General features: G+C 40.7%; 4 protein-coding genes across 11 annotated transcripts; 2 read left to right on the forward strand and 2 right to left on the reverse strand.

Moving 5' to 3' along the window:
- Positions 1-85: 85 nt before the first annotated feature.
- On the forward strand, positions 86-5509 carry fbxo40.1 (F-box protein 40, tandem duplicate 1). Its single transcript, XM_044041809.1, has 7 exons — positions 86-170; positions 311-352; positions 1241-2395; positions 3351-3637; positions 3808-3939; positions 4257-4608; positions 4706-5509. The coding sequence occupies exons 2-7, from the start codon at positions 347-349 to the stop codon at positions 4922-4924; spliced, it is 2151 nt and encodes a 716-aa protein (XP_043897744.1). The 5' UTR covers positions 86-170; positions 311-346; the 3' UTR covers positions 4925-5509.
- A 1634-nt stretch (positions 5510-7143) lies between these two features.
- LOC122779687 (TLC domain-containing protein 2-like) lies at positions 7144-8875 on the reverse strand (the record flags this gene model as incomplete). The annotated part of the gene is made up of 4 exons (XM_044042260.1): positions 8685-8875; positions 8514-8596; positions 8016-8098; positions 7144-7275 (listed from the first exon to the last, which is right to left on the reverse strand). Coding segments are annotated over exons 1-4 (483 nt in total), but the record flags the coding sequence as incomplete, so codon positions are not given.
- Positions 7482-19685, forward strand: LOC122779451 (apoptosis-inducing factor 3-like). Of its 7 annotated transcripts, none has more exons than XM_044041811.1 (21): positions 7482-9415; positions 9511-9672; positions 9779-10864; positions 11097-11169; positions 11569-11678; positions 11800-11909; positions 11988-12032; positions 12331-12412; positions 12818-12930; positions 13040-13126; positions 13207-13298; positions 14074-14207; positions 14843-14958; positions 15100-15171; positions 15283-15346; positions 15722-15798; positions 16452-16569; positions 16923-17021; positions 17550-17625; positions 17771-17875; positions 18775-19685. In XM_044041811.1, exons 3-21 carry the CDS (start codon positions 10846-10848, stop codon positions 18806-18808), a joined length of 1626 nt encoding a protein of 541 aa, XP_043897746.1. In that variant the 5' UTR covers positions 7482-9415; positions 9511-9672; positions 9779-10845; the 3' UTR covers positions 18809-19685. The 7 variants fall into 7 exon arrangements, with proteins under 7 accessions (XP_043897746.1, XP_043897748.1, XP_043897750.1 ...); XM_044041813.1 differs by having other exon boundaries at positions 7482-8201; XM_044041815.1 differs by lacking the exon at positions 9511-9672 and having other exon boundaries at positions 7482-8201; positions 10658-10864.
- Positions 19686-19750: 65 nt separating this feature from the next.
- Positions 19751-22046, reverse strand: lg13h17orf97 (linkage group 13 C17orf97 homolog). 2 transcript variants are annotated; one of them, XM_044041821.1, is made up of 2 exons: positions 21631-22046; positions 19751-20628 (listed from the first exon to the last, which is right to left on the reverse strand). In XM_044041821.1, the coding sequence occupies exons 1-2, from the start codon at positions 21758-21760 to the stop codon at positions 20282-20284; spliced, it is 477 nt and encodes a 158-aa protein (XP_043897756.1). In that variant the 5' UTR covers positions 21761-22046; the 3' UTR covers positions 19751-20281. The 2 variants fall into 2 exon arrangements, with proteins under 2 accessions (XP_043897756.1, XP_043897755.1); XM_044041820.1 differs by having other exon boundaries at positions 19751-20658.
- Positions 22047-22249: the final 203 nt, after the last annotated feature.

A 22249-nucleotide genomic window follows, 5' to 3' on the forward strand; every position in this document is an offset into this window, starting at 1 on the left:
CTGACGGCCAAGTGGTAACCCACACCAAGTTTCTGACCACCTGTGTAACATTTCTCAATGTCCTCAGCTCTATTTTTATCACACACACACACACATAGGAGAGTCACTGTATCTAAAGCACAAGTCGGAGTGCATGGAGCATGTTCTTCTCCTTTCCAACTCTCACAGCGGTAAGCTAATTCATTTTTACCACTGACTCTAAGAGCAACGGGACTCTGCTCGTCTCCTGCCCATTGCTTGTTTAAATTTGCTTTCCAAGATGATCGTACTGTGAGATTTTGAGATTCATATCTTCGTCTCATGTTTGCAGGACAGACATCTAAAGACCTGGTACAAGAGGATCTGAATGATGGTATGGCACCTTCTGTATCTTCACACCTGATTCAGATGGTCAGCTCGTCAACACGCTCTGCAGAAGCCTGGTAACGAGCTGTTCATTTCAATCAGGTGTGTTGGAGCGGGGCAACATCTAAACATATATCAGTCGGCTACGACATTAAAACCAGTATCTATAGATGTAATGTTGTCTCTTATGTAAATATCTGTTGCCTGTTTTAGAATCCTTCATTCATCAGTTATATAATGCAAAACCTATTTTCTCGGTGGCTTCTGTTAGTAAAGAAGAGAGTTAGACGTTTTTAGTGTTGTGGCTAATCACTACACTCAGTTTCCCTGAACCCAGAACTACACATGTTTATGTTTTAAGTATATGGTACTTTTGGAGACTTTTGAAGCCCCCTTTAGGATTTAAAATAAAGCCTAAATGATTACAGCCCACAGACACATTTATGTAAATGGATATAGTCTTGTGGTTGTAAAACAAACTCCTTTTGAAGCTTTAAGACTTGCAAATTTAAAATCACCCACAGACCAGGCACCTGTTGGCCGATACACAGTTGTCAAACACACTGGTGTCCACTCATATGTTCCATGTGTCAGCATCTATTTCCTTCTAAAGGGGAGCATTATTTCCAATGTTTACATCATGAAGAAACATTGAAGAAAGCATGAAACCATCAATGGACGTTATAGATCAAGGCTGATTACTGATATATGATCGGCTCATATTCCCATGACGTCCATTCAAACTGATTTCTGATTTGAAGTCTTTTGGTGGCTACCTGCAACTTCCATGCTACTACATCATATCAATTGTATTACTATTTTACAGACCCCTGAAGCTGAGTGAGGTTTGTGTTATTAAACTGTTCCTTCAACTTTCATTTTTCCCCTCAATCAGAGTCATCGCTCTCGAGCCTCCAAGGTGCGACAGCACGTCCACTGTGACTCCTGCTACAGTCGCCGCTGCAGAGCTCGGGTGGAGGTCTCTGTGTGCTGTGCACTCGTACCCTGCCGCCTGCACTGTGGAGCTCTCTTCCACCTGTGCAAGGAGGAGGATCACCTGCTGCTCTGCCCTAACGTGAGGGTTCCATGTCTGAACGCTGAGTACGGCTGCCCGGTCCAGCTGCCCCGGTCCTCACATGCCGCTCACCTCCAGGTGTGTCCAGCCAGTGTGGTGTGCTGCTCCATGGAGTGGAACCGCTGGCCGGCCAATGATGCCCATTCTTATCCCAACACGGAGCTGCATGAAAACCTGCTCAGAGACAGAGAGCAGGGAGGATGTCTGGACCTGGCCATGGCCCTGAAAGACCAGGACCATCTGTTTCACTCCATGAAGATGAAGAAGCTGTTCCCAGAGCTCATCCTGAGTGTGGAGGAGGAGGAGAAAAAAGATGAAAGGAGGGAGGAGGAGAGGAGGAAGGAGAAGCGGAGAAAGGCCATCTTGGAGAAGGAGTTGGCAGCAAAGAAAGCAGCTGCACACACCTGGGAGTCTTTTGCCACTTTTAACATCAATACCGTTGAGGAGAAAGACGATGAGGATGAAAATGAGGACGAAGATGAAGATGACGAGGAGCTAACTCAGGAGGAGAGGGAGGCTCTTGCCAGGGCCTCAGGAGTGCATGCAGAACTTTTGGAAAACTACAATGCCTATGAGCGCATGTTCAGTATGGAGATGGGCGGCTGCAGAGAAGCCGGAGAGACTACTGTGGGAGGCAGAGGCCAGAGGCTGACGAAAGGGAAAAGAAGAAGCCTGGACACACTGACAGAGGAAGAAACAGAAGACACCTCCAGAGGTGCAACAACATCAAACACCTGTAACCAGATGAGCCATCCCACCACATCCTCCTCGTCACGGCAGATGGGGAAATACAAGTATGGACACTTGGAGCCAATGAAGATTATCACTGTGCGTACGTTTAAAATCCCAACCAGCTTCTCAGCCAAGCAGTCCCGTATTCGCAACCCTGGTTTCTACAAGAGAGAGAGTCAAGCTGTTGACACCAGTGACCTCGGGGTGAGGCCAGATGAGATGCCAGTGTGGGAGGAAGTTCAGGTGAGAGGAACTCATTTCTTTTTGTCATTTTTTTTTCAACCAGTTGCACCAATTTGGATAAAGGTGTGACAGAAAATGTTGTGGTCTCAGAATGAGTCTTTTATATGTAGTTAAGGGAGGGGCCTTGCTTCATAGAGCAGCCATGTTTCCACAGAAGCCCAAATGCATGTGTTTTGCATTTTAAAGCCGAACTTACTTTCTGCTGCATGAAGGCCAACATCGTTCCCTGTCACTTATTCATTCACACTTACGGACCTGAAAACAGCTGAAAACAGAAGATTTAGCTTTTTGTAGGCAGCAGAAACAAGCTGTGAACTTGCATATGAGCATTTACAAAACTAAAATCACAAACTTGTTTGTTGCTTACACTTGCAGCAGCCACAGAATCTAGTGTTAATCCAATATTCACAATTTAGTTCTTTCTCTGGTCTCCATCCACTCCGTGGGGGGAAATTGTACATTTAGTTGGTGAATACTATTTTTTTTTTTGGAACATTATTGCTTTTATTTGCAAAATAATAATAACATTAACCTCATATAACAAAAGAGAACAATCTTAAGATGGGGGCTACAATGGGCTGATCCTATAGAAATAATACAAAGACAGAAAAGAAACAGGATGTAAAAAAAACAACAACATCCAAAAAAGAAATTGGCACATTTAGCTATGACTTGGCAGTCAAGTATTTCATTATTGTAAATGTGTTTTACTTTCTGCTGCTACAGGACGATCGTAGGAGGATACGGTTTCATCCAATTGATAGTAATAATTTTCCTTGTTGTCATCAGCAAAACATGCAATAGGGCTCTGATCCATAGTAGGCAGGTGGATGGGAAACACATCCAATAAAAACCCAGCTCTCCTTTGATATTCTTCCAATATGTTTGTATTCTTGTATTAGTAAACGTATTTCCCTGACTAATTCACACTGATACTGTTTGATTTGCCCCTCAGGCTTCACTCCTGTGCTCTCTGGAGAAAGAGCAGCGGGGTCACCTCATCGCCGAGAGCAAATGCACAGATGGCCTGTTACAGGACGAAGGCACGCAGACCTTTGACTTCCTGTCCGCTCCCTTCCGGAGGAACACGTCGCTGGCCGATCTGACAGTCGGAAAACCGCTGGAGCTGCATCTTCAGCTGCAGGTGGAGGGCGTCACCAGCCGACACCACAAAGCCAGCTCTGCTTTCACCTTCCTCTGTGGACACGCGTTTCAGCGCAGAGAATATGGGAAACATTATAAGTGAGCTTTCATGTGAATGTTTCTTTCCTCAAGGTGCTGTCGAAACATGGCTCCCTCCATAAAGCCTAAAACACTTTAAATTCCCATTTGAAGGATTTTAAGAGGATATACATTTTTTTTGCCATCAAACCCTCCTGAATGTCACGCTATATTGTTTTTTTAATCTACAGGAACACCCACAGTGACATACAGATGAGTGTGAATGGCTGGTTTGAGCAGAGATGTCCGCTGGCGTACCTGGGCTGCACCTTCAGTCAGAAACGGTTCCAACCGTCCACGCATGAAGCCAACGTCACCTACAAGTGAGCTAAAACAAATCATTTATTTCTTACAGCACGTGAAGTGAAGACAATGCATTAATGAATTACTTGGTTGAATGAAAATGGTCCAGAAAATGATCTCCCACCCTACCTTTAACATCAACTGTCATTGCTATTAGGTTAGATGTGTGAACTGTTTGTGTGTTTCTTCATTCACACTAAATCTCTGATATTTTATCCTGATGATTTTATTGTTGTTACTGCATGCCAGTGTCGCCATTGGTCTGCTGGAATTCATTTTAAAGTAGGTCATTAAAGGACAGATACATGTGAAAAACACAGTTTCTTCTTGCTTTCAGTGAGAATATGGGCTGCTTTAGTCTGCATCCTGCCACCACTGTTTCTCTTGGTGATGCCTCCCTGCCGTTCAGGAGCTCAGGGGACTCCTCTGCCTCTCAGAGGAGGAGAGGAGGTCGAGCAGCAGGAGGAGGAGGAGGAGGAGGAGAGGACTCTCTGAGCTCATTACCTTATGAGGTATTGTGTCACATGGCCACTTTCCTCGACAGTCTGTCCCTGTCCCAGCTGGCTCTGGTGTCCCGCCTCATGAGGCAGGTGTGCTCCTCGCTGCTGCAAGAGAGAGGGATGGTCACCCTCCACTGGGAGAGGAAGACCTACTCACATGGAGGAGCCAAGTGGAGGGTGAAGCAGAGGGTAATTGATTTATTATTTATTATACAAATATCAGTGGGGTTATTGATTTATTAAACTAAGTATGTCCCGCTCTCGTTAATATTTTTTGTGGTGTCAGGTCTGGCAGTTCAGCACCTTTTTCTCTCCTGTGGACACCTGGTGCTTCCGAGATGTGCCGTCCATTTCGGAGCATCTGAAGGTGTGTCCTCACTATGAGAGGGAGTTCAGAACCGAGAAGATTCACCTGCCACGTGTCAGAGAAGACGGCCAAACCAACACAAGCTGCAAAGGTCACACTCTGGTGGATTTATTCCAGCAGAAGAGGATCATGATGTAGACTGACATGCTGCTGTTTGAAAATTGAATGTGTTAATAGAAAACACTGGAGCTAATAAGACCTCTGTCATTTAAAACAAATAAGAAAAGTATAATCATGAACAAAATTACCTCTGGGGATTGATTTTGGGACAATGGTGTCTGATAACACACATTTGACTTGTACGACTGATTTTACTCTAACTTTATCAACAAATATATCCAACTATAGCCTTATATGTATTACAAATACATATACTAAGCAAGAAGAAAAGCAGATTCATGTTTTCTCTTGCACGGACAAGTTGCATACTTATAGACTTATCTAGTTTAATTCAGGTTAATCATTAGGGCAAACAAAAAAACTCTGTTTTGTAATGGTATAAACAAATAAAAATTTGGGAAGCAAAATGGGCAACCTCAGCCAAAATTTCCTTTTTCTCATACTTTGTTGTTGGATATTTAACAAAAATAAAGATTCTCCGTTACTATCGCCTTGTCACAGCACATTTTAGAAACATCTGTGCCATTTGTATTTTCTCATGTATTAAACTACTACTTATTTTATACACTATTAGTGTTCAATAAAACAGTTTATGGCCTTGTATCAAAGTTCCTGCAGACTTTAATATAATAAAACTACAATAATTATATTGAATATATTTTCCATTCCAAAAACGAACACCAGGTGGCTCTGTTGAGCTGTGTCTCTCTTTGTTGATCTGGCTCTCACAGAGGGATGGCTCTATATGAATGGACAACATCTCATTGGCTTCCTCACAGCCAATAGAAGGACGCTGTCATCTCGAAAACTTGATTGTTGATTGTTGACAGCTTTGTTAGCCAATGAGAAGCAGCAGAACGCCCGGATGTGACCGTAATTCCCCTAGGATCCTTACGTGAGCTAGAGACACCAGGAATGTTTTGAGTGTAACACAGGAAGTCCGTCTGACTAGACAGAATTGTTTTCGCTGAAACAAATCTACTTCTATCTACTTTTCGACTTTTCAATCTACTTTTCACGGATAAACATCAAAGGTAAGAGCAATTTTTACAGTTGTCATTCGGCAAACCGATTTCTGTTGTCTTTATTCTTTGGCTTTTATATCCGTAATGCTTTCTTTTAGACTGCTTTGACGTATACTGTGTACAACGGAGTCTTAGTTTTAATTTGAGTGGGTCCAAAGTAAGAAGTTTCATATGTAGGTATTCATTTAGCTGTTATTTGAGCTGTTTGTCGCATTTAAAATAGGTTTATATATTCTGCTGTTTAATATGATGCCCAGCGTCAGTATATTCTCTCAGGGTTCACTTTTTTGTCGTTCTTCACGAATTGTTTGTCCAGACTCTGTTAGGGTCCCCAAATTGGGGGATATTTTTTTTTAAATGTGTATAATTTTGAAGTGAAATTAGCCTGAAATTCAAAGGGAAAGATTCAGAAAAATCAAAGTAAAAAGTAAAAAATTAAATAAAATCTGACCAAAATATCCTAAAAGTCATTTTTAATTTTTTCAAATGTAAGTCCGATTACATAAAAGCAAATGTTTTTTCCACTTTCATAACTTTAATGCATTATGAAATGGACCAAATGTTAAAGAGATGGTGAGACAAATGTGTTTGTGCATGAAAATGTCCGTTATAAGTATAAGTATCTTATTTCCATATTTTCAGGGAATCTGGCAACCACCTCCTGCATTGTTTCCAACTGTGATTAAAATAAACGTGTGTTTTATCTCCTTTGAACGCAACAATAACTTAAACAAATAAAAAAAAAGACAGAAATTATGATAGAAATTGAGTCTGTAGGTATGTGTGAGCAGAAGTCTCCCTCTAGTGTTGGCCTTTTGTGATTTTTGTGTTAGTGAGGACGTCGGCTCTGAGCAGTCTGTAAAACAGCACAGTGTTCATGATGCAGATGAGACTGAGGCCTGCTGTTCCCAACGCCAGGATGGAGCGAGGCATATTTTCACTGTTACCTGCCAGCCATCGTGCCATCCAACCCAGTGTGCAGCCACGAAACACCAGAAACCTGACGGTCAGACAAATCAACACAGGAAATCACAGAGGAGTCAATGACCCTGACTTATTCTAGTACCAGTAAAGGGGAGGGGTGAGCAGAGGAGTCCTCCTGTTTGTCGAAATATCTCTTATTCAAGTGAGCACCTACGTTCCCAGGTTGAGCCAGCTGTTTGTCATGTAGGTCACAGTGGGGCGGGGGGCTGTGACCTCAGTCCCAGGCCTGTTCCTCTGTCCTGACAGGAGGAGGAGTTGTCTGATGTGAAGGAAAACAGAGTTGAGCTCCACCAGCAGAGACACCAGAGCAAAGCCCAGGTAGAGACGATTGATAACAGCCAAACCGAAGCAGGAGATCACCTGAGATAAGACGTAGTGGTTAACACACATACAGAGCCGGGTCCACAGTCACAAACTTGTTTTTATATCTTAGTAAAGACACATCATTGACATAATGCATACACTACCCCCTTACCCTAACCTTAACCTAAACCCAATTCGGTTAAGGTTAGGATAAGGTTTCCAGGTCTTAACCCTGAAAAAGCCCTTTAGATTTGCATTTCTAACCTTAACCTAACCACAATTCAACTTAACCAGTTCCTTAGAAATGAGGTTCAGCCATGTATATAAGAACACCCACTCTTGTAGAACATTTGTAGTAAGATACAGTAATGTATTCTAACTCTAATCCAATTCTAACCCTAACCCTGAAACAAAGTCTAAACCCTCATAAAGCCATTCTTTATATACAAAGACAGCTCTGTACTTGTGATGACATGGAGGTGTTCAGGGTCAAACCAGCTTTACATAAATGTTTTATTACCACTCTGGTTAAATCAGTAACTACACAGAGGCTTATCAAGCTGAACAGACGCACAAACGTCTCAAAGTTTATGTTACAAAACATACTGTGTATAATTTATGACGAGTAATAGAAGGGAGTTTCTCTTACTGCATGTTACCAAACATCGGTGAGATGTTAGAAAAACAAATGAACAAAATCACACACACTAATTTAACATCTCAAGTGATATCAGAAAAATTGATCAGAATGTTGATCAGTGATTCTTTTTTTACTCTACACGTGAGTGAAGTTTTACCACGGTGTGGTGGAGGAGCAGCTCCCAGGACTGTTTGAATGACTGGTTCAAGGCCATGTCCCAGAAGTCATGGATAAAATAACCTACAGAGGAGAAACATGAAAAGGATGAAATCAAAATGAAAACATTTTACTTTTTTATTTAACCAGGTAAAAGACCCCAAGACGAGGACGACTGGGACAAGAGGTCAGTAGCGCACATCTTAATAATTCTCACAAATGCAAGAAACCGATTACAAACAATAAATTAAAATAAAATAATGGTTTTAAAAGTGCAGACAAGTTGACCGTTAAAGAGCAGGAGTTGTGAACGCAGTAACAATTTTAAGAACTCAGGCACTGATCAATGGATTCCACCCATCTTCTACAAATGTATCCTCCACATGTGGTCAAAAGGCAGGGTACACCATGGACAGTACGCCAGTCCATCACAGATGAAAATGCTGCTGATATATGTATGGCTACTATATAATGCTCATTCCTGTTGCAAAGGCTTCACCTGTGGATACAGCTACTAGGCTGTGGGAAGACACGGAGTGAAATGAGATCAGGTCCTCCAGCATCTGAGGCTGGAGGGAGAAACTGCAAGGCAAGAGCGAGAGAGAGGAGAGAGATCTCAACACGAGTGTAAATAATTTGAAATGTGATGAAGGGTTTTATCTTTACACACCATAAAACCGCCCATGCTCCTGTCAGCGAGCTGTGAGCCAGAGAAGTGCTGATGTTCCTCCACTTCCAGGATTTCTTTGTTGCCAGCACTGCCGCCGGCGTTGGCAGGAACCTGACAATGGTGTTCAGCAGTTTGAAAGACAATGCCGATCCTCCTGTGACCAGGAGTGTTGACCTCAGATCCATCACCAGGCTTCACCGCAGAGCTGAGTTCACCTCGCCTGTGTCATGCTCTGCTGTTGTCAGACCGCATCCTCAGCGGTGGGAGAGTGTGGGCTGAAACTCTGTGTTTGGGAGGAATGAAAGGGAGGAAAAAATAAACACAGTCTTCAACCAGCGATGTATATTTTGAAGCGATCGTCGCCCTCTAACACGCATTCCTTCATCACGTGAGGCGATAAACTGATCACTGATAACAGCTGAAGGGTCCCGGCCCTTCCATGGGTCAGAGTCATTGAAAGGTCAAGATAAGACTCCTAATCTGCACAGCAGTGTACACTTACTGGCCCCTTTATTAGGTACGGGACACTTAGTAAAGTGGCAGGAGTGGCACCTGGTGAGTGTCATAGGCAGGTTGCACTCCTGTTCCTCCCCTTTTCAGTCGGTGTGTCAATCAGCTGCTCAACTGGTCTTCGCCTCCCACACACCCGGTTCCAATCTCCTCATCAAGCTCCCAATATCGACAGCAGCTCTCCTCCCCCTCAAGGCCAGATTGTTGTATCACCTCATGTGGTAACACCGCCAGGCTCCTTCAGTGTTTTTTTGCACACTCTTGTTAAAATTGCGATTCTGGTTTGCCTCACTCACTTTCATTCTCCTCTGCTCAGTGTTCCCGACCTACCATCAGCCCGCCTAGTCCCTGCCAGCTCACCTGCCACACCACCCAGCTCCCTCTGCCCGTCCAGCCGCCTGTACATCACCATTTTCTCCCTTGCTTCATTCTGCTCCTCCTCTGTGTTCTGCGCCCACCTTAACACTCCATCGTCACAGTGAGTTAAGAGCTTAGCATAATTACATTAAAAACAACAAAAGCTGCAGTGGCACATGTTATTCTTACTTACATATTTATTCTTTTTTTTTTTTTACACCATTCAGCTGTAAATCCAAGAGATGATTGTACGCGAAAATCCCAGAGTTCTTGGCAGTTTCTGAAACACCCAGACCAGCCTGTCTGACACCAACAACAATGACACATTTAAATCGTAATGTAGTTAATCTTATTAAATACTATAAAATACTCAAAATAAGGTCCCTGCATTCAAAAATTGAGACGTATTATCAACAAAACCTACCCTAAATACCAATAGTAAAAGTACATTTCAATCAGGATTTTACTGATGCTGACATTACTTTATCCTGCTTTACACTGAGGTAGTTCAGTCTGGTAGATTTAAACCTAAAGGACAGGATCTTCCAAATGATTAATATTTAAATCTGAGGGCTTGTGGGATGACTAACGGAGAGGAAAGAAGAAAATAACATAACCAGAAATAACATTGTAAAGGAATTTGGGGTCTTTGGGTAAATGTACAACCATTTGACAGCATGAGTCCAGGTTTTGGTTATAATGAATCAAACTAAAAGTACAGAATTATCTGAAAATGTAGGTAAGTAGAAGAAAAAAGTAGGAGTTGTAAAAATCACAATAGTTGAGTAAATGTTGGACGTGTTTTTTCCACAATAGTAGTCAGAGATAAATCTTAAAACCATGCATGTCCAACAACAGTCCACCTCTGGTTTGGTAATTTGAGCCTTGTCGTGAGTCCATTCAGTGTCCTGTGCTGCCTCGTCAGCCGTTTCCTCTGTGCTGCTGTTGTGAAATACAAAAGACTTTTCTGTGGAACAATGACACGGCTGAATCCACCACGGACATCACTCAAACTCTTCATTCAACACGGTCCCAAAAGTCACCTTTTGGTTGATTTGTGCTTTATTTTCCGTATGAAAACCCAAATCTTCCAACTTTTCAACAAGGGATGAGGGTCGGGGATGGACTGGTTGCCACGGAAACGGGCTCATATATCATCATTCAGCTGATGAGCAGGGAACAAACCGCGGCCGCAAACGTCTGTCAGTGGAGCATTGGACTAACTTTCAACTTGTCTGTGGAGATTTTGTGAATCTGTGTGACCTTTTGCATAAATCAGAGGAGAATCAGAGGCATGTCGGTCACCAAACCACGTAAGTACAAAGAGTTTTTACTATTCAACTAACACTGGCATTTGATTTCACTTTGAGTATCAAAAAACTTTAAAAACCATAGGGATTGAGGACATTTTGGCTTGTCCTCTAATTCTGTCACCCCTTAAAAGGGGGTTTTGAGGGTTAAGGTTTTAGGGTTAGGATAAGGGGCTAGGGAATGCTTTGAGTGTCCTCAGTAAGACTTCTGTGCAAACGTGTGTGTGTTTTACAGACTCTGATCCAGAAGAAACGTCAGAGGAGCTGACGGCAGCCGTGTGTCTGGAGTCAGACCTGCAGGATGGACAGTAAGGAGGGGGAGGGTAGATTTTCACAACCTGGCAACCTTATTACTTGTACAGCACATAATATAGACTGATACGTGGACAATACATCAGAGCCACACACGCTGATGTGTATCCTATAGGCGGCACATGACGTATTTTAAATGGTATAGACTCTAAACCTTCACGATGTCATGTGATGCCCATGTGATGAGAACAGGGACAATTTTGTCACAGTTTAAAATATGACTTTAATACGTTATGAGGATGCTAAAATGAACTAATCAGCACTCAGTACTGTATAACAAGTACAGCTACACAAAGTAAAAGTTAACAGATCACCACTATCTTGATGTTTTTGCCATATGTATATTCATTGGTCGATTTTTACACAGTGTGTAAAATGTGTGTGTTTTATCTCAGGATGATGGAGGTTGAAGTGGGACATCACAGCGTGTTGCTGACTCGCTCCGACGGCAAATACAGTGCCATTGGTAACCAGTGTACACACTATGGGGCTCCGCTCAGCAAAGGTACAGACACAAGATGGAGAAGACAAACGGCTCTGTGTTCTGTGACGTCAAGTTTATCAACCGCTGTTTTGATGATTATGACCGTGGGTTTGTGTGTGTGTGTGTTTGTGTGTGTGTGTAGGAGTTCTTTCAGGCCACAAAGTGCGCTGTCCATGGCACGGCTCCTGTTTTAATGTCCAAACAGGAGATCTGGAGGAGTTTCCTGGTATGGACTGTTTACCCTGCCACAAGGTACAAACCAGAACAACAGACAGACAGGCTCATTTTTGTGCATTCATTCATTTTTTTTTGTCTTTTTCTCCTTCAAAGGTCAAAATTCAAAACAGTAAAGTGTACGTGTCTGTCATCAAAAAGGTAAGAACTTACTCTACCTTTCTCGCTCACATTTTCCCCCTGACATACAGTACGGATGCAGTCATCTTTTAAGTGTGACATTAAAGGTCTAGTATTCAATTATAAACTCAGTTGGGCCATGTTTTCAAGATATTTTCTGCATTTCTCTTTAAAATAATATGAACATATGTCATGTACAACCCACACACTCTCAAAGTGCCTTTAACCGAATATGTAAGAACAACACAATACACACTGGAGAAAAGAAACATTTGATTTGTACACTACATGACATGGTCCTGTTTTCCCTGTGATTCAGACTCTCTTGCAGGAAAAAAGACTGAAGAGTATGGGAACTGCAGTACCAGGAGTTACTCACACTATTCTGCTGCTGGGAGGAGGTAAGGCCTCCTTCATATCAGTGTGTGTGTGTGTGTGTGTGTGTGTCGTAAGAGAAGAAACAGCATAGGATTCTTTTCATTTTTTAAGTTTTTAAGTGTAAATATTATTGGACAGATAATAAACTGATGATAACACTTTACATTACAGTATAGTCATAATATTGTGTATATATAGTATAGTGGTAGTAAAATAATACTTTTGTGATAGGAATGAAATATTATAGTTATACCATCAAATTTTTAATGCATTCCCCTGCTTGTGTATGACAATGGAAACAGACTGTATCACAGTAATAGCATGGTATTTTCAGACATGACTAAGAAATATCTTGGTCATGTGAATCGACATATTACCATGTTGTTACAGTACTGTAAACAAAGTGTCCCTACATCGACTGTGTGCAGGTCCCGCGTCACTGATCTGTGCTGAAACTCTCCGTCATGAAAACTTCGGCGGCAGAATAATCATGGTCACCAGAGACAACCTTTTACCTCACGACAAAACCCGCCTCAGCAAGGTGCTGTGATTTAAGCATGACACAGACATGTACCTGCTGAGTGTGTGTGTGTGTATGCTGTGTTTAACCATCATTACATAAGCGCACGCTGTCTGCACTTGTGTTACAGGTGATGAATGTGGAGAGCGACAGTATTCTGCTGCGGAGGATGGAGTTTTTCCAGCAGTACGACATCAAGGTGTGGCTCAGGAAAAAAGTGAGTCTGTCTCCTGTCAACAAACGTCCTAACACAGTTTTCATGTTCTGGGACTGAGTGGACCGTCGTTGTGTTGACAGGCACTGTCGGTGGACACAGACAAGAAGACAGTCACGTTTGATGACGCTTCTGTCCAGAGCTATGACCAGCTCCTCATTTCAACTGGCTGCAGGTACAGCTACGAAAACACACTCATCCCCCAAGTCTGTGAATGTGATCGCTCAGATAACTGAACAGGACATTCATTCATTCATCGTCTACCACTTTATCCTCAACATGAAGGTCACGGGCCTGCTAGTGCCAATCCCAGCTCAGGAGAAAACCCACACATGCAGAAAGGCACATGTGGAAAGAGTACTGAAATATTAGTACCACTTATTTTTACTACTAAGATTTTACTAAAGTACTAGTCTAAAAATTAATCAAGTTAAAGTTTAAAAAGTACTCTTTTTTAACATGGTTGGGGTTCTTTCTTACAAAAAAGGCCAAGGGGACACAAATCTCACATTAATTGTTTTGAATTAAAGGCAAACCTTTACACATTAAAGTGCTGATCAAAATGGGTCAAAGGTCACAAATGCTTTAACTTTCTGACTCACTCAGGGACCTTAATTAGTGCTAATTCACCTGTCCTCATCATTCACTTGTCATCATTCCTTTCAAGTTTCTGGTGCTTTAATTAATTTATTAATTAATGTATTTATTTATTTATTTATTTATTTATTTATTTATTTAATTCAGGCCAACATTTTTCTTTACTTTTAAAACATAGCTTAGTACAATACTTCCAAATTTTAAAAATGACTTTAAAAAGTCCTACTCAAGTACAATGACTTTGATTACTGTCCACCTCTGGTAAAATGTTACAGAAGGAAGGTCGTCGTCGTTGCTACATCACTGTTCTGCTCTGTATCGCTATATATATAAGTCATGGCTTGTGTTTTTAGGGCAAAATGTCTGGATGTGTCCGACATAAACCTGGACAACGTCAAGATGTTGGAGACTCCAGAAGACGCCCGACAAATCCACGCAGCTTGTCTGGGCAGCAACGTCGTCCTTGTGGGAACGTCGTTTGTTGGTAGTTTGTTTACATCTTATTTTTACGTTTATGAGACAATCCTGTCCACGCCCACTTTAAATAACTTGTTTACTCCGGTATTTTGGCAGCAAAAATGCCTATTTTAAGCCATCGCAGTTCACTGCGCACTAAAAATTCACAGAGATCGAGGAATGTATATCACAGAACTTGGCAGACTGAATATGTTTGACCCTTAAAATACATCAGCTGTGCTTTTCACGAGTATGGAAGCAGCCGGCGCTGACATTATTCCAGACCTGCAGTAACCTGACATCATCTGTCTGATAAAATTTCACTCAAAAAACAAAAACAACAAGATATTCAAGCAAGGAAGCGTCGGATTCTGTACCTAATATGAAGTAATAACTACACAAGCACAATTCCTATCGCTCCATCTTCATGAGCAATGAGTGACTGTTTTTTTTATGAATAAAGCTGCTAAAAAGACGAGTTGCCTGACATAGTGCAGTCTATGCTACCGGCTATGTACAGTATATCCATTTCTACATACAACAGTAGGAACCAAAACAACACCATTATGTTGAAATGACAGGACTGCACAATGTTAGCTACCAGAGCTCTGTACAGTTGTTGTTTTTCATCAGTGGTCTCAATGTGAATTTTCACATTTTTTCCAGGCATGGAAGTTGCGTCTTATTTGATAGACAAAGCCTCCAGTATCACAGTGATTGGTAGCAGCGAGCTGCCGTACCAGAACACACTGGGTCCTGAGATTGGCAAATTCACTATGATGGTAAGAGAGGAAGTCAAATATTCCTGTAAATGGTAGATTTACATTACATTAAAAACATAAAAGAACTGAAAACACACAAAAAAGGCCCAGGGACCCTGAAGGGTTAATGTTGTGTTTACTGACAATTGTTTGTTCCTGCAGATGCTTTCAGAGAAAAATGTGAAATTCTACATGAATGATATCGTGACGGAGGTCAAAGGTGTGAACGGCAAGGTAAAGTGGAAAAACAAACCTAGTATTTTAAGAAAAAAAAAAGAAAAAGCAGAATTGAGCAACTATAATCACAAAGTGACAGTTGGTTTTGTTGTCTTCATCTTCATCAAGGTGAATGAGATTGTGCTTAAAAGTGGGAGAATTATTCCTGCTGATGTTCTGATCGTTGGCATCGGTGAGTGGAATTTCTTTATTTCTTTTGTTGCTTGTTCTATATCATTTGTCAGTTTATTATAACCTTAGTTATAAAACTTTGGAAATGTTGAACTTTTGTAGTAAATCCCCCTTTGTTCCTTTTAGTCTTTGTGCTAAGCTAAGCAGCTGCTACCTGAAGATTCACACTTATTTGAACAATGTGACAGTTTTGCTATTAAATCTTAAACAGAAAGTGAAATAATTCCCAAAACATCAGACTGGAATTCAGTTTTTTTCCCCCTGTATTTGTTTTATATTTATTAATAACTCATAAACACACATTTCTGTCAAAAAACCAACAACAGTAGCTGCAATTATCCTATAAAACCTGTTTTATTTTCCTCTCTTCCATCAGGCGTCGTTCCAAACTCAGAGATGCTGAGAGGCAGCAATATACAGATGGATGCAAAAAACTTTGTACCAGTTGATAAGGTGAGCTACAAATAATGAAATAAATAACATTTTAATTCTTCTTTCATTCTTCAAACACCCAGTATACAAACAAATGAATGTGGACTAATTAACCCCTTGTTTGCTTACAAATGTACATATATATATGTCCTATAATGTGATGTCACAGAGCATTTTTGCCACTCTCTCACTACATGGTCCCAGCACGACTCGATAATATTATCGAATGAAATTGACTGTACTTTACTAAGTAATTTTTGGTTATAGAATAACACAATTTATTTAGTAAATGTAGTGAAGTAAAAGTTGCTTGAATACAAATAAAGTGAAGTATAGATACTTGAATTTACTACTTAAGTACAGTAACAAAGTATTTGCACTGTAGGACAGGACAGGACAGAACACAGTGAAACTAAACAAACCTCACACACTAGAAAGATGTACAAAATAAAACAGGAAACTAACAAGGAACTCTAAAAAGACCAAACAAAAAATAAGACGTGGGGAGTAATCAAGGGTCCTGACACGTTGAGGAGTATATTCAAAGACACTGAATTTTATCAGATCTCTGACACTGAAACATTTCACCAGTCCTATTTATCCTATCCTATTTGAGCCCATCCTTTACAATATTCACTTCATCTACTGGTCCTTCCTGTACTTCCCTCCTGCAGTACATGCACACCAACATCCCTGACGTGTTTTGTGCGGGTGACCTGACCACCTTCCCCCTGGCGATGGCCAAAAACCGGATGGTGAACATCGGACACTGGCAGATAGCACAAGCACAGGGTAACAAAGTTTGGTTACAAATTTCTGAAACTGTAATATAATACAGAATCTGATGTGAGACGCTGGGATGAGATTTTAAAACTGTCACTTCTCTGTCAATTCACACCCGTTTTTTAACAAATGTAAACATGAGAGCCCCTGAAAGCCTCCTGATGCTAAACTAAAACTAAACATTTAATTTGTATCATCAGTTAATGAAGTTTTAAAGGTTCAATCGACACAAATCGGCGGCACGATCAAAATTTCACCGCTGAACATTCTACCTCTTAAACTCTTTCTTTATCCATGACCAAAATCATCACCATCGTCGTCATCACTTTTTCTACCTTTAATGTATCTGTTGGTTTTTGTAGGGAGAATAGCAGCCCTGAATATGATGAATAAACCGACTGAACTCAACACAGTTCCATTCTACTGGACTGTCTTACTGGGTGTGACAATCCGATATGCAGGTGAATGTGCGCACACACACACACACACACACACACACACTGGTTTCCATCACTTCAGAGGACATTACGTTGACTTCAATTAACCTTAACCATAATTACTACTGGCCTTATCCTAACCACAGCCTAAAACGTGTCATGACTTGAGTAAGGAAGACAAGTCCCCATAATGTCCCTGTGTAAACAGATTTAGGTCCCCACAACACAAGGAAAACAAGGCACACACACACACCCATCATTCAATGTGTCATATATTCATTCACTCATTAAACTATGAACAAACCACATTGTTGTATTGTTGGGCTTTCATTTCTGTCTTAAATCAAAGTTTAGAATCATTTAAGTGCTGTAAACATAGAAAACAAAACAGAGATGTTGATGTTTAGACAATGTAAACTTAAGTATGTGCCTTATCAACATGCATATACAAAGTTATTACACCTAAGTATACCATTAAAAAAGAAAAGAAAGAACAAACTACTGTAAACCACTGTTAAACATATGTCATGTCTGTATGTTGGTCGGGTGCAGGTTATGGAGAAGGATACACTGAGATTGTGATGAAAGGAACGTTTGAGGACAAGAAGTTTGTGGCGCTCTACATCAAGTGAGTTAAAACAACAAGTGCAGTAAACCCTCAGGCTTCATCGCTCCACTTAAGAGGCTAGTAAAGCAAAGCGAAGCTTGAGGGTTAAGTGACAAAATATATACAGTATGTTTTAATTTTTGTTTTTTTTATCGATCTTACCCAGGAATGATGAAGTCATAGCAGTAGCGAGTCTGAACTATGACCCAGCAGCGTCTGCGGTGGCTGAGAGGTTGGCGTCAGGAAGAGTCATCACAAAGAAAGAGGCCGAGTATGAAAAATCTGGTCGCAAACAAAGATTCTTGTATTATTTAGATAATTTTAGATAAACTATCTTTTATTTGGTTAAATAAAAATAAATAAAATAAATCCTAAGATGCAACCTTTAGAATGAAAAGAGCCAAATAAATAGAAAGAAAACTGACATTTCAATGCTGTTTATAGTACTTAGAAATAAAACACAGAATTTTGTAGACTTTGTTCTTCCATTGTTTGTGGAAAATGAATGAAATTAAAAGTAGCCCACGTGAAATGAATAACACAACATTTGGATTTTATGTAGTTCATACTGAGCAGACAGGACTCCAAATGGCTTCCCATATTTCGAAGTTTGTCACGTTTGCTGTAGACATTGTATGTGATGCACAAAACATTAGAACAATTTGATGTATCGCCTTGATCTCTAAAAAATGAGGTGTTGAAAAAATAAGAAAATGAAAAGGAGATGCAAGTTGCAGACCCCTGTCCTAAGACTAAAAGACACTAAAAAGTCAACAATCTCTAATTAAGCAGATATATATATATATATCTGCTTAACATACATATTTCCATATTTATAGCATTTTTTGGAAAAGGATTATATGTTTTATTGTGCTAGACTCAGAAAAGAGCATGAAGTTATAATGTAGAACCACTGTCAGAGCCATTTTTGTTATTGCCTTGTGTTTGTAACCTCTCCCCACTTACATACACTTGCATAAGAAAATTGTGGAATCTTTAGAGAATTATTTTCTCACAGGTTGGAACTGTTTTATTGGTTAAAAGTTCCCATGTGTAAAAACTCCTTTATTACATATTAAACAACTTGTTTCTACTGCCCCCAAGTGGCCAGAAATCATATATCCTACAGTGTGTCACCTGTTCTGTTTTGTTTTTTCCCCTCTCTGACAGATCAGATGATCTGAGCTGGCTGCAGCTTTCCTGATCTCCACTTCTCCTCATCACAACTCATCGTCTGTGCAGTGTTGGTATGAAACCACAACATCTGCCTCTTCTTCTCTGTTCTCACCAAGGACAGAGAGTGGAAGAGACTTCAGTCTTCACACTCCTGTGTTCTGAAAGCAGGAGTGAATCCATACGTCACACAAACACCACATACCTCAGATGGATGCAGCTTTTTTGGGGGGCTTTTACTATTTTATATTATTTAATCCAACTTTTATCTTTATTCTATTTTCACATCTCACATGTCTTCAGGGGTATTTCACTAACAGTCACATCCATGATGCCTCACGGTCTCCGCTGTTAATATTCATGAGGTGGTGTGAGCGGCCTGAAGGTGCTGTGACCTCCGTGTCCACCGTGGCCGTGTATGTGGGGAGGTCAGTGAGGTTTCAGAGGGGAATTTAGGAGAACAGGGCGCCGCTGTTCAGCTCTTTGACCACAGAGATGCTGAAACAGGCAACAGCAACAAAACACACCGACAGGGAACAAAGAAGACAGACCTCCATGAAAGTGCAGTGTCTGACTGCTTTATCACTTTATTTCTTTACTTCTAAATCAGTGTTTACACTCAGGTGAAAACCTCAGGTTCACAGTTCAACTCATGAAGACTTTTTAACAACTGTAGAAGTTTTAGGGCTTAAAGCGCCATTGGCTTATATTTTGTATTGTTTTATGTAAATTATTTGGATTTTCTTTTTTTAATTAAATGCTAGGTCATGGTGAAACGTTGCCGTTTTCTTTTGTTATTCTTTGCACTGGGCAAGTTATTAATCAAGCGTAACATTCAACCACTAAAAAAATAATAATTCTGCTCAGGAATGCAGGTAAATAACTATCATTTGACATCTTAATCAAGAAAAAATTATGTGCTTTACTATTTTCTTCAGTTTTTTTGTAAAACTCGTCATGGATAGTAGTATAATAAATCCTTACAGAAACATAAACAACAACTTTAATGTTTACAATGCACCCAAACACATTATTACGAGTGTAGAAAAGCATTATTTTTTGTTGTATTAAACATTTCAAGTCATTGAAATTGATTAAGAACAACCTGGAAACATTGGTCCTCTTGTTCAGCAGCTGGAAGCAAAGTAAAGCCTGATTTATTCATTTGTTTATGAGCTTTATTTCATGATTAAAGTCTCTGAGGTTAAACGTCTCTTATGAGAGAGATACAGGGGCATGGGGTTACAGACAACTGAAATGACAAACAGTCAAATTTACAAAGATATCGTATTCATAACATTATAAAATATTCATGCATGTCAAGTAACATGAAACACAGAATAATAAAACGTAAACCATCAAATGTATCCATTCAGTGATAAAACATCCACGGCTATTTCAAGTTATTCAAAGTTCATTAAAAAACCATCCTGAGAGCGGGTCTGAGAGGATAGTTCTTATGGTGGATTCAGTCTCTGTTCAAATGAATGTAATGACAGTTGTTTCAGTTACGCTCTGTCTGTATCAGTGCTTCATACTGAGCCGCTCTGTGTGTGATGTATCGCTGCCGTCTGTCGGCCCTGTACAGCTCCAGCCTCTGCTCCTCAGCCCGGGGGTCCCCCAGTTCTCCCTCCCACCTCAGACTCTCCCTGGCCTGGGAGCTGGGCACTGACACAAACCCCTGCGCTGGAGCTCCACTCTCATTCTCCCTGGTTTTGTTTGCTGGTGTCAAACTCTTTGGGTGTTTTTTGCTCCTCCAGCCGCTGCCGCTGCTCTGTTCGCCGCCTTTCTTACTGGCAGCTCTCAGCTTTGGCAGCAGGCCTCGAGGCTGACCAGGACTCAGCAGGGACACTGGATGCAAAGACACAGTCTGAGGTGTCGCTGCAGGGAAGCAATGTAAACATGTAAACACACGCAGAGTGTCGACTTGAGGGTTTCGATTACTCACGACTCTCTGTGGAGTTGGAGGGCTAATGGCTTGGTTTACAGTAATGAGCTGTAATACATGAGGTGAAGCAACACTGGGAGCCTTTTCACTAATGACCCATCCAGCTCACCAGGAATCTTAAACCACCACCACATGATCCAAACTGCTCTTTACATTATGTACATTTACACTGACCCTCGTTTGAACCGCTTAAGCAATCCTAACAGTAGCAGGAGAAACGTGACTCCCTGTCTTTGAGAAATTATGATTCAATAAGTGAGAGGCTTTATTTAATTCAGAAAATATGAATTAAAATGTACAAATAATGAACAATGATTATGTTCTTTTTCGGCAACAAGAACAAGAAAATTTCATTTTAGTTTCCGGTAAAGGGGGAGTCATAATTTACATTGTGCGGAGACCATAATAACTCTGACCGTGTGCTCCGTCATATCCATACTGTATGTAGTAACTAGAGGTTTTATATAAATAATAAAATGTAAAACAGAAACATATCCTTGTCAAACTGTTGTTGGTTCATTTTCTGCCCTTTAAATGACCAACATGTCACTGGTATGTTTAATGAATCATAAGTATATATTTACATCATATATGAAAAGTAATTCCATTCTTTGCAGCTCTCTGCCTCATTTCAGAGGCAGGTGTGTTGCTTTTACTCCCGTTTATTTATATACTTTTATTTATTCTAAATGAATAAAACAACACAATGATACACACATATACTCACAATTATATTAGTTAAATATATAATTAGATATATTCCCAACAGTGAGTAAAGTAGGTCAAATTAGCTTACAGTATATTTATTTACAGTTTCTATATAATGGGCTGTTTTGTGTACAAGTTCACTTAAACACAGGCTTAATACATAATGTGGCTTCTGTTTGAAAGTGTGTCGGTGTTACCATGACTTTGTGGCGGGGAGGTGGAAACAGTGTTTCTGCTTCTTTTCTTCCTCGTCTTCTTCTTGTTTCTCCTCTCAGATGTGTTGTTGGGTGTTTGGATCAGCAGGGAAATCGTTTTGTTCTCTGGCATCGCGTGGTTCTGGTTCACGCAGTAACAATTAGGATTTAAAAAGGTGTCGATGTGTTGAAGACATCCACCACACACGCAGAGACGTCGGAGACGCCAAAAACGTTTACACACGACAGCTGTAGTTGCTCTTTAGTCCCGGTAAAAACTTCTTTACGGTAAAAAACAAAACAAAACCAACCTTTCTTGACGCTAAAACAGCAGTAATGAGTAGTAAATCCTGGCTGCGACGCGGATATTTTTCGTATTTGACACAGGAAGCACACGCTTCACAGCCGCGTTGCAGTGACGCGTGTCCATGGCAACAGGACACGCCCTCTACCAAGGACACGTGTGGCGGAAGTGCATAGTTGTAAAGATGTTATGTGTGCACTGGTATTCTACCAAAACTAAGACTAATATTATCATGTCTGGTATAAAATTATTACCAGATTAGGGCCGTGGTTCTCAAACTATGGCACGTGTACCACCAGTGGTACGTGAGCTTCCTCT

The sequence above is a fragment of the Solea senegalensis genome, linkage group LG13 (genome assembly GCF_019176455.1).
Source record: "Solea senegalensis isolate Sse05_10M linkage group LG13, IFAPA_SoseM_1, whole genome shotgun sequence".
In the NCBI taxonomy this organism is placed as follows: domain Eukaryota; kingdom Metazoa; phylum Chordata; class Actinopteri; order Pleuronectiformes; family Soleidae; genus Solea; species Solea senegalensis.

Bases quoted from the DNA above. Each gene is read 5' to 3' on its own strand.
- fbxo40.1 (XM_044041809.1), top strand. The intron at 3,940-4,256 runs GTGAGCTAAAAC...TCTTGCTTTCAG, and splicing joins GAAGCCAACGTCACCTACAA to TGAGAATATGGGCTGCTTTA. The intron at 4,609-4,705 runs GTAATTGATTTA...TTGTGGTGTCAG, and splicing joins AGTGGAGGGTGAAGCAGAGG to GTCTGGCAGTTCAGCACCTT.
- LOC122779451 (XM_044041811.1), top strand. The intron at 11,170-11,568 runs GTAAGGAGGGGG...GTTTTATCTCAG, and splicing joins TCAGACCTGCAGGATGGACA to GATGATGGAGGTTGAAGTGG. The intron at 16,570-16,922 runs GTAACAAAGTTT...TGGTTTTTGTAG, and splicing joins GCAGATAGCACAAGCACAGG to GGAGAATAGCAGCCCTGAAT.
- lg13h17orf97 (XM_044041820.1), bottom strand. From the start codon at position 21,760: ATGCCAGAGAACAAAACGATTTCCCTGCTGATCCAAACACCCAACAAC. The intron at 20,659-21,630 runs GTAACACCGACA...GCTTCCCTGCAG, and splicing joins CTCCCCGCCACAAAGTCATG to CGACACCTCAGACTGTGTCT.